This window comes from Brassica napus, chromosome C9 (genome assembly GCF_020379485.1).
Source record: "Brassica napus cultivar Da-Ae chromosome C9, Da-Ae, whole genome shotgun sequence".
Taxonomy (NCBI): Eukaryota; Viridiplantae; Streptophyta; class Magnoliopsida; order Brassicales; family Brassicaceae; genus Brassica; species Brassica napus.
The window spans coordinates 49,506,381-49,520,984 of NC_063452.1; the positions used below are offsets into that span (position 1 = coordinate 49,506,381).

A 14,604-nucleotide genomic window follows, 5' to 3' on the forward strand; every position below is an offset into this window, starting at 1 on the left:
TATTCATAACATAGAAGTTTATTATATAATAGATTACACCATCATAGACAAATAGAAATATTACAAATCATAATCTCTTGGTTATGAGCCATCTACATTCTGGTTTATAACAAAGTCGATGATTATTTTCTTTACTTTTTTTTGGGTATAAAATGGCTTTTTGGCAGTTTTTCCTTTACCAAAGTCGGTACTCGGTCCTAAACGACCCTTTTTTTTTGGGAAAACTGTTTTTTTAGAGCAAAAAAATAGTAACTATGTCCCTTTAGACTAATCTATATTTTGTGTCATATTTTCCTATAATACCCTTTAATATTTATGAAAATAATTTTAATAAATAGTTTTACAAACAAAAAAAATTTGGAAAAATAGTAACATTTATTAAAATACCTATATGAACTTAATGGTATATTTTCCAGTTATAAAAAAGTTAAAATTATAAATTTCAGATTATGTTCTAAAAAAAATAGAAATGACATTCTATGACGTAGAAAACGAAATCTACTTTTTTCATTGAATCTACAATGTTTAGAATACGTGATCTACGTAAATAGGAGTATTCTACAAATATGTAGAATACACATTCTGCGCTTAACCTACAATTCTAAAATTCTTAGAAATCAAAATCTACACATTAATCTAATTCTAAAACATGTAGAAACCGACTTCTACAGATTTACTATAAATCTAAAACATGTAGAAATCAAATTCTAAATATTACTATAATTCTAAAAAACTGTAGAAACTGATTTCTACATATTAGTTGTATTCTACGGATAAGAAATCAGTTCTTAAAAATATGGAAACAAAATATTTGAGAATATTCTCTTTTATATTTTTTAAAAAATCGATTTAAAAAAAAAAAACGAAAAAGGAACAAAAAAAGCGACAAATCGATTTGAGAATATTCACTTTCATCCCAGAGAAAAATATCCTATTTTTAGAAATTCAAATTCAAAGGGGTGCTACTAGTTGTTGTCGATGGAACATTCTTGAAGAGGCGTGTCCTATTTTTAGAAATTCAAATTCCTATTTTTAGAAATTCAAATATTTGAGAATATTTGAGAATATTCACTTTCATCCCAGAGAAATCGAGTTTAATGAGTTGAAATCATGCTTGGTCGGTTCAAATCAAGTGGGAATCAATCCGGATATAATCATACAAAACCAAAAAAATTGATTTGGGATTCTTTCCTCGGCACGGGATCGATCGATCTATTCTTACAGATCGGTCGATCTGTGTAAATCGACCTTCGCCGATCGAGTGAAATGGATCAGGTCGATCAGTATATATTTCGTGTTTTTTTGTTCTGAATAATGATCGGGATCGATCGATCCACTATAACTTGTAAAGTGGGATCGATCGATCCTCCTTGTCGAACTCAATATATATCTTTTTAAAAAAATTACAATTTTAAGGGCATTACTGTCATTTTGGAAAAAAATAGTCTAATAGGACATAAAGTAGTATAATTTAGTCTAAAGAGACATAGTTACCATTTTTTTGCTCTAAAAAAACAGATTTCCCTTTTTTTTTTTTTTTTTTTTTGTCTATCTGATAGGACTATATTCATAAACCAGCAAGATTCACATCTAAGCCAGCAAAGCGACCCTATATGTCCGTCTTATAATATTTTCTTAGGTTTAGGAGTATTAGCTGGGCCGTCAATAACTGGGCCTGACTCTAACAAATCCAGTCCTAATCGGCACACGCTCGACCCCGACGAACTTTCTTGGTCTCCTCCTGCGACGGCGCGACCACACAACCACCGCCTTCCTACGCCGACCCTTGACTTTAATCTAATCGCTAGACCGATCATACACCCTTTTCTCCTTCCCTCTTCCCAGTATTCTTCTAAAGAAGCAGACGTTTCCTCCATCTAACAGTAGAACAAGATGGGTAGACCCAAAGGAGACGCTGCAAGGAGCAAGGCTCGTCCTTCCAGCAGCAGGTGAAATTAACCTTCAATCCCTCCTCGCTTTCCGCTTTTATATTGATTCGCTTACTGAATTGACCTTTCTGAGCAGCTTGGCAGCTTCTCTGCTGCCGTCTGGCTCTGCAGCCGCCGGCCTAGGTTTTGGCGGCTATGTTGGTAGCTCTAGATTCGAATCTTCTATATCAAACGAAGACTCTGCTCCCCTTTTGGTATGTTTGTTCCTCTTTGATTGATTGTGCCTTCTTGAACGCTAGTCTCTCATCTTTGTGGATTTATTGTAGGATTTGGATAGTGAGATGGCCCAACACTTGCAACGTCTTTCTAGGAAGGACCCTACAACAAAGGTAACGCCTTTCTGGTTATTCAATGGAGTATAATTATTAATTACCTCTTCGTCTGAGTTTTGTTAATTGTGGTTTCAACAGATTAAAGCTCTAGCTTCCTTGTCAGAACTGGTTAAACAGAAGAAAGGGAAAGAGCTTTTGCCATTAATCCCACAATGGGTATGTTTCTTTGTTGACACACTAGGGTTTTTGCAGCATGTTGATCACTGTCTTCCTCACGTTGTAGTTCTTTTGGTTGTTCATTGACTTTTTTTATCTCGTACTTTTCCAGACATTTGAGTACAAGAAGTTGATACTGGACTACAATAGAGATGTTCGACGAGCTACGCATGAGGTCATGGCTAATGTTGTCGCTGGTGTCGGGTTGGTACTTTGACTCTCAATTTTCTAATGCATGCTCTTTTCTTGCTGTCATTCCTATGTAGTCTCTCATTTAATTTTTCTTTTAGCATCACACTCGGATTTTTCTTTTAGTGAGATATGAATATGATTTTGCTTTGGTTTTTCTTAACATCTACATCAAAGGAATACATGAATATTTTTTTTGGAATGAATCGTTTGTTGCTCAGTACTGCAGAAGCCTAACTATATTGGGCGTGGCATATAGGGAATGTGTCTTGATATAGTCGTAGCATTCATGCGATATTTCCTCTTTTTTGCCTTCTCTCTCGATGATTGGTATTCTGCATTAATTCGTATTTTCTTATATGTTTGGTAGGAGAGATTTAGCACCTCATCTTAAGTCTATAATGGGGCCCTGGTGGTTTTCACAGTTTGATTTGGCTTCTGAAGTTTCTCAAGCAGCGAAGTCGTCTTTGCAGGTTGGCACCTCGTTCTCAAGATTTCTTTTTCTACCTTGTGTGTAGATGCCACACTTTTTATAATAAACTCTCTTGTCATTTTATTAGACTAGTGAGCTGACCTCTTAGTTCTGGTTAGCTTGTACTATGTTAAAACATTATTTTTTTCGATTTTCATGGTTGAACAGGCAGCTTTCCCTGCCCAGGAGAAGAGATTGGACGCCTTGAATCTGTGTTCAGCTGAGATTTTTGCTTATCTGGAGGAAAATCTCAAACTTACCCCTCAAAATTTGTCTGATAAAGCACTTGCTTCCGATGAATTAGAAGAAATGTATCAGCAGGTACTCCATATGGGTGAAAATCTACGTTAAGGCACAACTTTTCCTTTTGGCTTTTATTTCCCGATATCTTATTCTGCGTTGTTTTCAGATGATATCTTCGTCTCTGGTGGCGTTGGCTACACTTCTTGATATTTTGCTCCACGAACCCGATAATGCTGGCTCTGCAAGTTTAAATGCTGAATCGAAACTTGCCACGAAGGCTAGGAGAGTAGCAACCTCCTCGGCTGAGAAGTTGTTCTCTTTCCATAAATGCTTTCTGAACTTTCTAAAATCTGAAAGCCCTAGTATCCGGTCAGCCACTTATTCTTTGTTGAGCAGCTTCATTAAAAATGTTCCTGAAGTCTTTAGTGAAGGCGACGTTAGATGTCTTGCACCAGCTCTGCTTGGTGTTTTTCGAGAAAATAATCCAATTTGCCACTCTTCAATGTGGGAGGCTGTCTTGCTGTTCTTTAGAAAATTTCCGCAGAGTTGGGGCAACTTGAATGTTCATAAATCTGTTCTAAATCACTTATGGCAGTTTCTTAGGAACGGGTGCTTTGGATCCCCACTGGTTTCTTACCCTGCATTAATATTGTTCCTGGAAGTTATGCCAACCCAATCCGTAGAAGCTGATAAGTTCTTCGTGAATTTTTTCACTAACTTATTGGCTGGGAGGAGTATGTGTGATTCCAGGGCGGATCAATTATCACTCCTTCGTGCAACCACTGAATGTTTTCTCTGGGGGTTGCGTAATTCTTCAAGGTATTGCGATAATCCCAACTCCATTCAAGATCTCCAAGTTGCTCTAATTGATAAAGTCCTTGTGAAGATTTTATGGGCAAACTTATTTGAACTACCTAAGGGCAGTACTCCGCCTATTCAGAAAAAGCCAGCTGAAACTCTGAGCATGAGTAGTTCAGTTAGTTTTCTGTCAGAGCTAGGAAGATGCATCATAGAGATTCTTTCAGGAGTTAATTTACTCGAACAGAAACTGCTGTCTTTTTTCTTTAAATATGTTCAAGAGAGCTTCTTGAATACGCTGCAGCAGGGAAATTTAGAGATAATCACGGGCAGCATGAAAAAAATGATTGACTTTCTCTTGTTATTGGAGAGAGACTCAGTTTCCGAAGCTGAGAGTTGGCCTTTAGATCAATTTATACGGCCACTGTTGTCCAAGGCCTTCCCGTGGATAAAATCATCTGTAAGTTATTGTTCATGTTATATTGCCATTTTTAATTCATGGTAAGCTGTAATGCCGTATGATGTTTTTTACTTGATTAACTCATGTGGTTTTCTCTGTTTTCAGGAATTGATAGATGCTGTGAAGCTTTTGTCAGTTTCAGTATCAATCTTTGGACCGAGAAAGATAGTTCCATCATTTACTGGTTGTATAGAAACTTCTACCCTTCTTTCTGATGATGAAGGGAGTGATATGAGCTCAGAGAAGTTCATTAAAGTTTTCCGAGAAGTCTTAATTCCTTGGTGTATGGATGGACATGACTCTTCGACTGCAGCTAAACAAGATCTCTTGCTTTCATTACTTGATGATGAATGTTTTACTCAGCAGTGGAGTGATGTAATTTCTTATGTATTTGATCAACAACATCAGGGATTTAATAACCTGGCTTCTATAGAAATGCTTTTAGAGAAGGCAAGGGGTGAAATTACAAAAAGAAGTTCTGGGCTGGGGTTGAATAAAAGAATCGGCTCTAGGCCAGTCGATTGGCATCACAACCTCATAGAATCAACTGCTATAAGTCTTGTCCATTCCTCCTCAATGACTACAACCTCTACTGCTCAGTTCCTGTGGTAAGTTAGTCAATATATCTATAAAACAGTATCAAACAAAGCTAATATTCATATCATTTTAATTCAAGCTCACGAATCCAAGATTTTGCATTTACATTTCTCAGCCAGTTCTTTGAGACTGCTTGTTTGCTTGATCTCCGTTCTTATTCTATATTTATGTGTCTGCAGTTCAGTTCTGGGTGGTTCAACGGAAGACAGCAGTATTTCTTTTGTGTCAAGAAGCTCGTTGGTCTTGATATATAGAGGGATCCTCGAAAGGCTTCTTTCTTTTATCAAACAGTCACCATTATGTTCAGTCAATGATACTTGTTCCTCTCTTATCGCTGTGGCTGTTGATATAGAGTTTGATTTGAGCAGTTCCGTCGATGCGACCACGGTGGCTAAGTTTGCAGCAGAAGTTATTGATGGTAGTATCTTCAGTTTAAAGGGTCTGAATCAAGATGCCACTCTACTTTCAACGATTTTGTCTTCTATCTTTATCATTGACTTGGAGAACAGATTATCATCACTAGTGGACAATACTCTATATGAGTTTAAAGAGAAGAGAAAGGATCGGGATCTTGTGTGTGGTTTTGTTCATGCTGTTTGCTCTAAGATAAATAATCAGTTCTGGAAATCTATAAATTATGATGTCAGGAAGAGTACAGCAAGGATTCTGGCTCAGTCCTTACGGTCAGTTGTTCAACTTGAGGATGATCTGCAACCTTGTCAACTTACGTTACTGTGTGCTTCATGGATGCCCGAGGTATTGGAGTATCTCTCGTTGGATCAAACTGATGAAGAAAATATATGTGGGCTGCTCCTGCTTGAGAGTGATGTATGGCCTATGTGGATCAGCCCCAGCTCGTTAGCTAGCATTAATACGCGTGACCTGCCTGCTCATTTGTACGAATTGAGGGCATCCAAGAGTCAAAGATTTGTTTCTTTCATTGAAAGTCTGGTCATGAAAATGGGGATTCATCGATTTCTTGGTGGCCACAAAGATAATGGGTTATCCTCCCAAGCTTGGCTTTCCGCAGAAATACTCTGCACGTGGGAGTGGCCAGGGGGTAGTGTTCAAACTTCTTTCCTTCCAGCACTCGTCTCATATTGTAAGAGTGAACCAGCGAGGGCAGATTTACTAAACTTCATTTTTGAGATTCTACTGAATGGTGCTCTTGTGCATGGAGAGGATGAAGAGGCTGAGAGGGAGAGCTCCGAACACATGTGGGTTGAATTGAACAATCACATAGAGGACGTCCAAGAACCTTTTTTGAGGGCTCTAGTGTCATTGACTTCCACTTTGTTTAAGGAGAACATTTGGAGAGAAGAAGAAGCCATTGCTGCTTTCAAAATGGTCACAGATAAACTCTTCATAGGGGAAGAGACAAGCAAAAACTGTTTGAGAACCATTCCTTTCATTATGAGCATAATAATTTCACCATTACGTACAACAACCAAATCTGATGTTTCTGGTGAAGACACTGGGCTACCACTGGAAGTTTTCCTTAGAGGTTGGCTGGAGAGGTCTTTGTCGTTTCCTCCTCTGGTCCTCTGGCAAAGTGGGGAAGGTGAGGCCCCATTTAATTTTCTTACAATGTTATATTTTTCATGGCTAGTGATCTCATCGTGATTATCTGTACATTGCTTAGTTTTTAAATAAATGATTAGGCTGGCGGTAGATATAGAGCAAGTATTTACTACTGAAATAAGATGGACTTGTGATATTTCTTTCTTTAGTTTTGCTTTGCATGCCTTGCTGATTGTTGTTTCGTTATCTTTATCAGATATGGAGGACTGGTATCAGCTTGTTATCTCTTGTTATCCCGTTAGTGAAATGGCTGAAGAAGATAAGGCACCACAGATGCATGTGAGCAATGAAGAGAGAACACTTCTGCTTGACTTGTTTCGCAAACAAAGGCAAGTTCCTCGTGCATCAAGCGTAGTTACTCAACTTCCAGCTGTCCAAATTCTTCTGGCAAGACTAATAGCCGTTGCAGTTAGCTACTGTGGAAACGATTTTAATGAGGAAGATTGGGATTTTGTCTTTTCTAATTTGAAGCGACTGATTCAGTCTGCAGTAGTTGTGATGGAGGAAACATCTGAGAACGTCAATGAGTTCATTAGTGGTGTTTCTTCCAAGGAGAAGGAGATTGATACTCTTGAGGGACTTGGGCATATTGTTTCTATATCGGATCCTTCTTTAGCCAATGCCAAGAATGCTCTCTCAGCATTTTCCTTGCTTAATGCATTAGTAAAACATAAATCAGTTGAAGGTGAAAACAATTTGAATTCTTTGGCAGATGAAATATGGGAGCCGGTTAAAGATCGGATACTTGAAGGTGTTCTGCGTCTTTTCTTCTGCACCGGACTTGCTGAGGCTATTGCTGCTTCATATTCCCCAGAGGCAGCATCTCTGGTTGCTTCATATAGAGTTGATCATTTGCAATTCTGGGAGTTGGTGGCTCATCTTGTTGTCGACTCTTCTCCTCGTGCAAGAGATAGAGCTGTCAGAGCGGTGGAATTTTGGGGTCTAAGCAAGGGAGCCATAAACTCTTTGTATGCAATAATGTTCTCTTCCGCACCAATCCCTTCCTTGCAACGTGCTGCATACACTGTTTTGTCTACCGAACCTATTTCAAGGCTGGCCATAGTTGCTGATGGGAATGCGTCACCCAGTGATGAGTCTCTCATTGATCAGGACTCCATCAACGTTCCATCTGAAGAAAGGCTAGGGCTAAGAGATGAAATATCGTGTATGGTGGAGGAGTTAAACTATGAACTTCTTGATACGGATTTAACTGCGCCAGAACGGGTAAACTTTACTTTCAAAAGCTTTCGTTTGTTTATTTGCCCCTCTTCGTACAAACCATTTACTGTAATAGCCGCTTCTAATGGCAGGTGCAAACATTTCTGGCATGGTCTTTGTTGCTCTCGCATGTTAACTCTTTACCTTCACTTACACAAGGACGAGACAGACTGGTGCAGTATATAGAGAGAACTGCAAATCCGTTGATATTAGATAGTCTTTTCCAGCATATTCCTTTAGAACTATACATGGCACAGAGCTTGAAGAAGAAAGATGCGATTGGTCTGTCTGATTTATCCGGGGTAGCATCTGCAGCAGTTCTTGCGATAACAACGGGTTCGTCCCTGTCAACCGTTGAGTCACTTTGGCCTATTGACACCGGAAAAATGGCTGCGCTTGCTGGAGCGATATATGGTCTGATGATACGTGTCCTTCCAGCTTACGTTAGAGGGTGGTTTAGCGAAATGCGTGATCGATCTGCATCATCTTCGATTGAAGCGTTTACAAGATCGTGGTGCAGCCCTTCTTTAATCATGAACGAACTGTCTCAGGTATGTGCACTAAGACCTTTTCTCATCTCTCAGAGTTGTAGTGAAGGTCCACTAATACAATGGCACTGCATTGTTTTATGTGATCCGCAGATAAAGAAGGCAGACTTTAATGATGATAGCTTTTCAGTCAGCATAAGTAAATCGGCTAATGAAGTGGTTGCTACATATACAAAGGATGAAACCGGGATGGATCTGGTGATCCGTCTTCCAGTTTCTTACCCACTCAGGCCTGTTGATGTCAATTGCACAAAAAGTATTGGAATAAGCGACGCAAAGCAGAGGAAGTGGTTGATGTCTATGCTAATGTTTGTTCGTAATCAGGTACTGTACTTTTGTCAGTCATGAATCATGATATCCAGTTCCATTGGTAGATTCACGAAAAAAGTAGAACAAGATATGATAAACTTGGTGCTTGTTTGGGCTGAATATCTTTTTAATTTTAATTTGGTGATTGGAAACAGAACGGGGCTCTAGCGGAGGCGATAAGAATATGGAAGAGAAACTCGGACAAGGAATTTGAAGGAGTAGAGGACTGTCCGATATGTTACAGTGTGATCCACACAGTGAATCACAGCCTTCCAAGGCGGGCTTGCGTGACATGCAAATACAAGTTCCACAAAGCATGTTTAGACAAGTGGTTCCTTACCTCTCATAAGAAAGTCTGCCCCTTGTGCCAGTCTCCTTGCTGATTGAAAAAAACGGAGCGGAGGTTATGTTTTGTGACATTAGTGTGTGAGTTTTGCTTTTAACACAAACACTCTTCTTACTTTTTTTTACTTTCCATCAAAGAGAGTTTGAGGAGGAACGTAGGTCGCATTGATATACAGAGATTTACATGATGTGTTGAGTTTTGTTCGGAAAGAATAAATGATTTTCAGTATACATGTGGAAGATGGTGAAAAGGATAATAATATATATAGAAAAGCTTTACTTCCCCTCTTTCTCTGTCGTATCTGCCTTTGGGTCAGTAGCAGGGTGTACTCATGGATTGTCTTCTTCAGGCGACCTCGTCTCTCAGCTCATTCTATTCTTTCTCAGCTTACTCTGGCTGCTCAGTTTCGCTTAACATTAACTAAATACGACACTCAGTCCATGATGTTAACCTAAGTAAGTTCTCAGTCATGTCTGAGTGCATAGTGTGTATACTTGCTTTCATTTGACATATTGTTTTCCAAGTAAATATGTTAAAAGACCATCACCGCTAGCTAGGCCTGGGCGTTCGGGTACCTGTTGGCGTTCGGATCGGGTTTTTCGGATTTCGGTTCTTTTTTATAACACTTCTTAGGTCCCATTCTAGTAAATTTGCAAGTACGGGTCGGGTTCGGATATAACACATCGGGTTCGGGTCGGTTTTGTATCACATCATAGAACCCATAAAGTAACCATAAATCATTCGGATTCGGGTTAATATCGGATCGGTTCGGATATACCTGAAATAAAATCTAAAATTTAAAAGCAAAACATAAGAAATATATACTTATTTATATATAATTAAGTACTTAAAGTAGTTATTTAAATTTTAAATACTTATTGTTAGATACCATATAAAAATAAATATGAAATTGAATATTTGAAGTATATATTCATGTTTTATATAATTACATTGTATATTAGTTTGGACATTCGGACCGGTTTCTTCGGATATTTTTTTCGGATTTTTTGGTTTTTTTTGGGTTTTCGGGTTACCCGTTCGGGTTCGGTTAATAACACTTCGGGTTCGGATATGTTTTGTACCACCTTACGAGATCCATTCGGGTATTTTTTACATTTTGGACCGGATACGCATCAGGTTTTTCGGTTCGGATTTCGGATTATGGATTTTACGCCCATGCCTAAACACCGCTAATGTAGGAAACGTAGGATATATATGAAATCGATTTATTTACCATCATTGTGTGTATTTGTACATGAGCCTCCTTCATAGGTACAATTCAATATGCCGTAAGTTTATGTTTCTTCACCGAAGCAGAGATGACAAGTGGAAGGGACTACTAAAACGGCACCGTTCAGTAGGTCCATTTTAGTTAAAACCCATAAGGCTTAAATAAAGTTTGGATAAATGGGCCGAGCCCTAAAGAAATTGTTGAAGAGGGTTAGATGGAATAGGGTATTTAAACAAAATTAGGGTTTCACTCGTTTTCTCTCTCTCTCTCTCACAACTTCACTAGTCGTCTGAATCGGAGCTACGCTTGCAAACTCCAATCATGGTTAGTCATCCTCTCTCTCTTTATTCTAGTGACTGTTTACATCTTTGATGGTTTCATAGTTTGATTCCCTGGAGCTTTGTGTTAGTGACTTAGACTATCGTTAACTTAGCTTCGTAGCAACAATCTGATTGTGTGCATCATGGTGGTTTTTCTTTAGATCTGGCTTACTTAGATCTCCTTGCCGCTCTAGTTCATGATGGAATCTCTTTAGCACTTGAAATGTCATTTCTATCGATCTAACATATGCATTTGTTGTTCTGTTAATTGTACAGGCGAGAGGTTTGAAGAAGCATTTGAAGAGGCTCAATGCCCCTAAGCATTGGATGCTTGACAAACTCGGTGGTGCTTTTGTATGTCTTCTGCACTCTCTCTCTCTCTCTCTTCTTGTCTCCATGTATATATATATATATATATCTCATTGCTCGTATTGGCTTCACACAGGCCCCCAAGCCATCTTCTGGACCCCACAAGTCGAGGGAGTGCCTTCCCCTCGTTCTTATCATCAGGAACAGGTTGAAGTACGCTCTCACCTACCGTGAGGTCATCTCCATCTTGATGCAAAGGCACATCCAGGTTGATGGCAAAGTCAGGACTGACAAGACCTACCCTGCTGGTTTCATGGATGTTGTCTCTATCCCCAAGACTAACGAGAACTTCCGTCTTCTCTATGACACCAAGGGTCGTTTCCGTCTCCACTCCATCAGAGATGAGGAAGCCAAGGTTTCTTTGATCTCTCTCTCTCTCTTGTGTCATCGTTTAGATTACTAATGTTTGACGTGTATGTATACTAACAAGATTTGTTTTTTTTTTTGCTCTATATTTAGTTTAAGCTTTGCAAGGTTCGAACTATCCAGGTCGGACAGAAGGGTATTCCTTACCTCAACACATACGATGGTCGCACCATCCGTTACCCTGACCCACTCATCAAGCCTAATGACACCATCAAGCTCGACCTGGAGGAGAACAAGATTGTGGACTCCATCAAGTTTGATGTCGGCAATGTTGTGATGGTGACTGGAGGAAGAAACAGAGGGCGTGTTGGTGTGATTAAGAACCGTGAGAAGCATAAGGGAAGCTTCGAGACAATCCACATCCAAGACTCTACAGGACATGAGTTTGCAACACGGTTGGGAAATGTCTTCACCCTCGGCAAAGGAACTAAGCCCTGGGTTTCTCTTCCTAAGGGTAAAGGTATTAAGCTCACCATCATCGAGGAAGCCAGGAAGAGGCTCGCTGGCCAACAAGCTGCTTAAGTTTTCGACTTTCAGCTCTTTATCATGTCGTTTTAGATGACTTTTGTTTCCTTAGACTCTCACTTTGCATCTTTTGGTTTGCTACTCAGTTTTGGAACTTAAGTTATTTTATCTATTTCAAGAGTTTTAAAACATGATCTAGTACAACACAAGGACAACACTGTCCAATCTGTTGGATAATTCCAAGCTTGTGGAAACTTAACATATTATTAGATGTTTAATATGTTAAGATAAATACAATAAGGAAACCTAGAAATAGGAAAAAAAAGTTTCTATTTAGGTTAGGTTTGTGTTTTCCATATCCCACATGTTGGAATTGTCTTTCATATAAATATGGGTCTAATGGAGAGGTGTTCCATATGATCTGAGAGAAACATAGTGAGAGCTTTAGTTTTGAGTAGTTTCTAAAGCTAATAAGAAAAGTTGTTCTTATAACTCTTTGTGTTTCTAAGAGATCTGAATTGGTATCAGAGTCAGGTTGGGCCGTTACCATCATTAAAGAGTCTCATGTTGGAGACTCAATCTAAGCTTAAGGTGAAACTTAGGTTTTGGCGACAGGAGGAGAGATCACGAAAGCAGATGGCCGACGTGATTATAGCTGCGCCACACATCAAAGACTTTGGATCCACATCTATCCATTGTCTGATGTTGTCATCGACAAACTACCAGGTTTGGTCGACGAGGAGGAAGGAGATGATTGTCGGAATGCCGTGTGTAACACACGGAGAAGGCGTGTGTGACACATGTCTCGCAGGGAAGCAAACGAGACACTCATTCCCGAGTGTAACACACGAAGAAGGCGTGTGTGACACATGTCTCGCAGGGAAGCAAACCAGAGACTCACTCCTGACTAAGGCCATGGTTCGTACATCAAAGCCATTAAGATTATTGCTTGGAGATTTGAGTGGACAAACCGCACCACCAACGACAGCAGATAATCATGAGGCATTCTATCGGTTCAAAAGATCTCACACCGATAGAGGAGGAGAGTTTGCCTCAGCTGTGTTCAACCTAGGTTGCACCGATAGAGGAGGAGAGGTTGTCTCAGCTATGTTCAATCTAGGATGCACCGATAGAGGAGGAGAGTTTGCCTCAGGCGAATTCAATATATTCTGTGAAGCGAATAGAGTTGAAGCTATGGCGGCCGAGGTGGATTCTATCACAAGAAACAAGGCGTGTGAGCTTGTGGATAGATCGGCTGGTGTTAAACATACATGGATATGTGACACAAAGATGGAAGCGTGTAACGCAACTCAAATTCCAATGGAGGCGAATTTGAAGATCTCAAAAGCTGAAGATGAGCGAGAGATAGATGCTACCGAGTTCAGAAGAATCATAGGATGTTTGAGGTATCTGCTTCACACAAGACCCGACCTGTGCTACGCAGTAGGTGTTCTTAGCAGATACATGCACAATCCGAGAGACACTCACGGACAAGCCATCAAACACATATTGCGATATGTGAAAGGAACAACAAACTACAGTCTGTTCTTCAGGAGAGATGGGACAAGGAGTGTCGTTGGTTATAGTGACAGCAGTCACAACATTGATCTCGATGACGGGAGGAGCACGTCAGGACATGCATTCTACTACGGTTCATCACTGATTACTTGGACGTCGCAGAAGCAGCAGACGGTTGCATTGTCATCATGCGAAGCAGAATTCATGGCAGCAACAGAAGCAGCGAAGCAAGCTATATGGATCAAGGAATTGTTGAGTGAGATACTAAGCAAAGAAGGCGAGAGAGTCAAGCTTAGGATCGACAACAAATCAGCCATTGCTCTAACCAAGAATCCAGTTTTCCATGGAAGGAGTAAGCATGTACTCAAGAAGTATCACTTCATTCGTGAGTGTGTGGAGAACGGGCATATCGAAGTGGAGCATGTACCGGGTGTTGAGCAGAAGGCTGACATCCTTACCAAGCCATTAGCAAGGATTATGTTCAAGCAAATGAGGAGCTTAATCGGAGTTCAAGAAATTGATCTCCCTAATTCAAGTTGGAATTAAGGGGGTGAATGTTGGATAATTCCAAGCTTGTGGAAACTTAACATATTATTAGATGTTTAATATGTTAAGATAAACACAATAAGGAAACCTAGAAATAGGAAAATGAAGGTTCTATTTAGGTTAGGTTTGTGTTTTCCATATCCCACATGTTAAAGGGAATTGTCTTTCATGTAAATATGGGTCTAACGGAGAGGTGTTCCATATGATCTGAGAGAAACATATTGAGAGCTTTAGTTTTGAGTAGTTTCTAAAGCTAATAAGAAAAGTTGTTCTTATAACTCTTTGTGTTTCTAAGAGATCTGAATCCCGTGTCCAACTCTATATTGTCCGATTAGTACGATATTGTCCACTTTGGGCCTTAGATACAAGCCCGCATGGATTTACTTTTGGTTTCCTTCCCAAAAGGCCTCGTACTAATTAGAGTTGGACATCTCTTTATATATTAGACACTCCTTGTCTAAACTTCCAATGTGGGACTTGGATTGACATCTCTCATTCTCCCCCTCAAGCCAAGGACTACACACCTTGTGTCCTTTCCTCTAGCGAATCATCTCGGTGCCTTGTCGCATCTTCGACATTCGACACCCTTAG

At 39.7% G+C, this 14,604-nt stretch overlaps 2 protein-coding genes across 2 annotated transcripts; both read left to right on the plus strand.

Annotated features, from left to right (window-relative positions):
• Positions 1 to 1,602: 1,602 nt before the first annotated feature.
• Positions 1,603 to 9,484, plus strand: LOC106376282 (E3 ubiquitin-protein ligase listerin). Its single transcript, XM_013816349.3, has 14 exons — positions 1,603 to 1,949; positions 2,026 to 2,143; positions 2,216 to 2,278; positions 2,360 to 2,437; positions 2,550 to 2,641; positions 2,997 to 3,099; positions 3,267 to 3,419; positions 3,508 to 4,599; positions 4,705 to 5,207; positions 5,376 to 6,757; positions 6,974 to 8,001; positions 8,088 to 8,546; positions 8,637 to 8,867; positions 9,008 to 9,484. Exons 1-14 carry the CDS (start codon positions 1,894 to 1,896, stop codon positions 9,233 to 9,235), a joined length of 5,586 nt encoding a protein of 1,861 aa, XP_013671803.2. The 5' UTR covers positions 1,603 to 1,893; the 3' UTR covers positions 9,236 to 9,484.
• A 1,117-nt stretch (positions 9,485 to 10,601) lies between these two features.
• Positions 10,602 to 12,140, plus strand: LOC106376284 (40S ribosomal protein S4-2-like). Its single transcript, XM_013816351.3, has 4 exons — positions 10,602 to 10,753; positions 11,026 to 11,103; positions 11,195 to 11,473; positions 11,578 to 12,140. Exons 1-4 carry the CDS (start codon positions 10,751 to 10,753, stop codon positions 12,004 to 12,006), a joined length of 789 nt encoding a protein of 262 aa, XP_013671805.1. The 5' UTR covers positions 10,602 to 10,750; the 3' UTR covers positions 12,007 to 12,140.
• Positions 12,141 to 14,604: the final 2,464 nt, after the last annotated feature.

What these genes read in the sequence shown, in the direction of transcription:
- LOC106376282 (XM_013816349.3), top strand. Translation starts at nt 1,894, where the DNA reads ATGGGTAGACCCAAAGGAGACGCTGCAAGGAGCAAGGCTCGTCCTTCC. An exon ending in TAGAAGAAATGTATCAGCAG is followed by an intron (nt 3,420 to 3,507) that starts GTACTCCATATG and finishes CGTTGTTTTCAG; the next exon opens with ATGATATCTTCGTCTCTGGT. An exon ending in ATTTAACTGCGCCAGAACGG is followed by an intron (nt 8,002 to 8,087) that starts GTAAACTTTACT and finishes TTCTAATGGCAG; the next exon opens with GTGCAAACATTTCTGGCATG.
- LOC106376284 (XM_013816351.3), top strand. An exon ending in ACAAACTCGGTGGTGCTTTT is followed by an intron (nt 11,104 to 11,194) that starts GTATGTCTTCTG and finishes GGCTTCACACAG; the next exon opens with GCCCCCAAGCCATCTTCTGG. An exon ending in TCAGAGATGAGGAAGCCAAG is followed by an intron (nt 11,474 to 11,577) that starts GTTTCTTTGATC and finishes CTCTATATTTAG; the next exon opens with TTTAAGCTTTGCAAGGTTCG.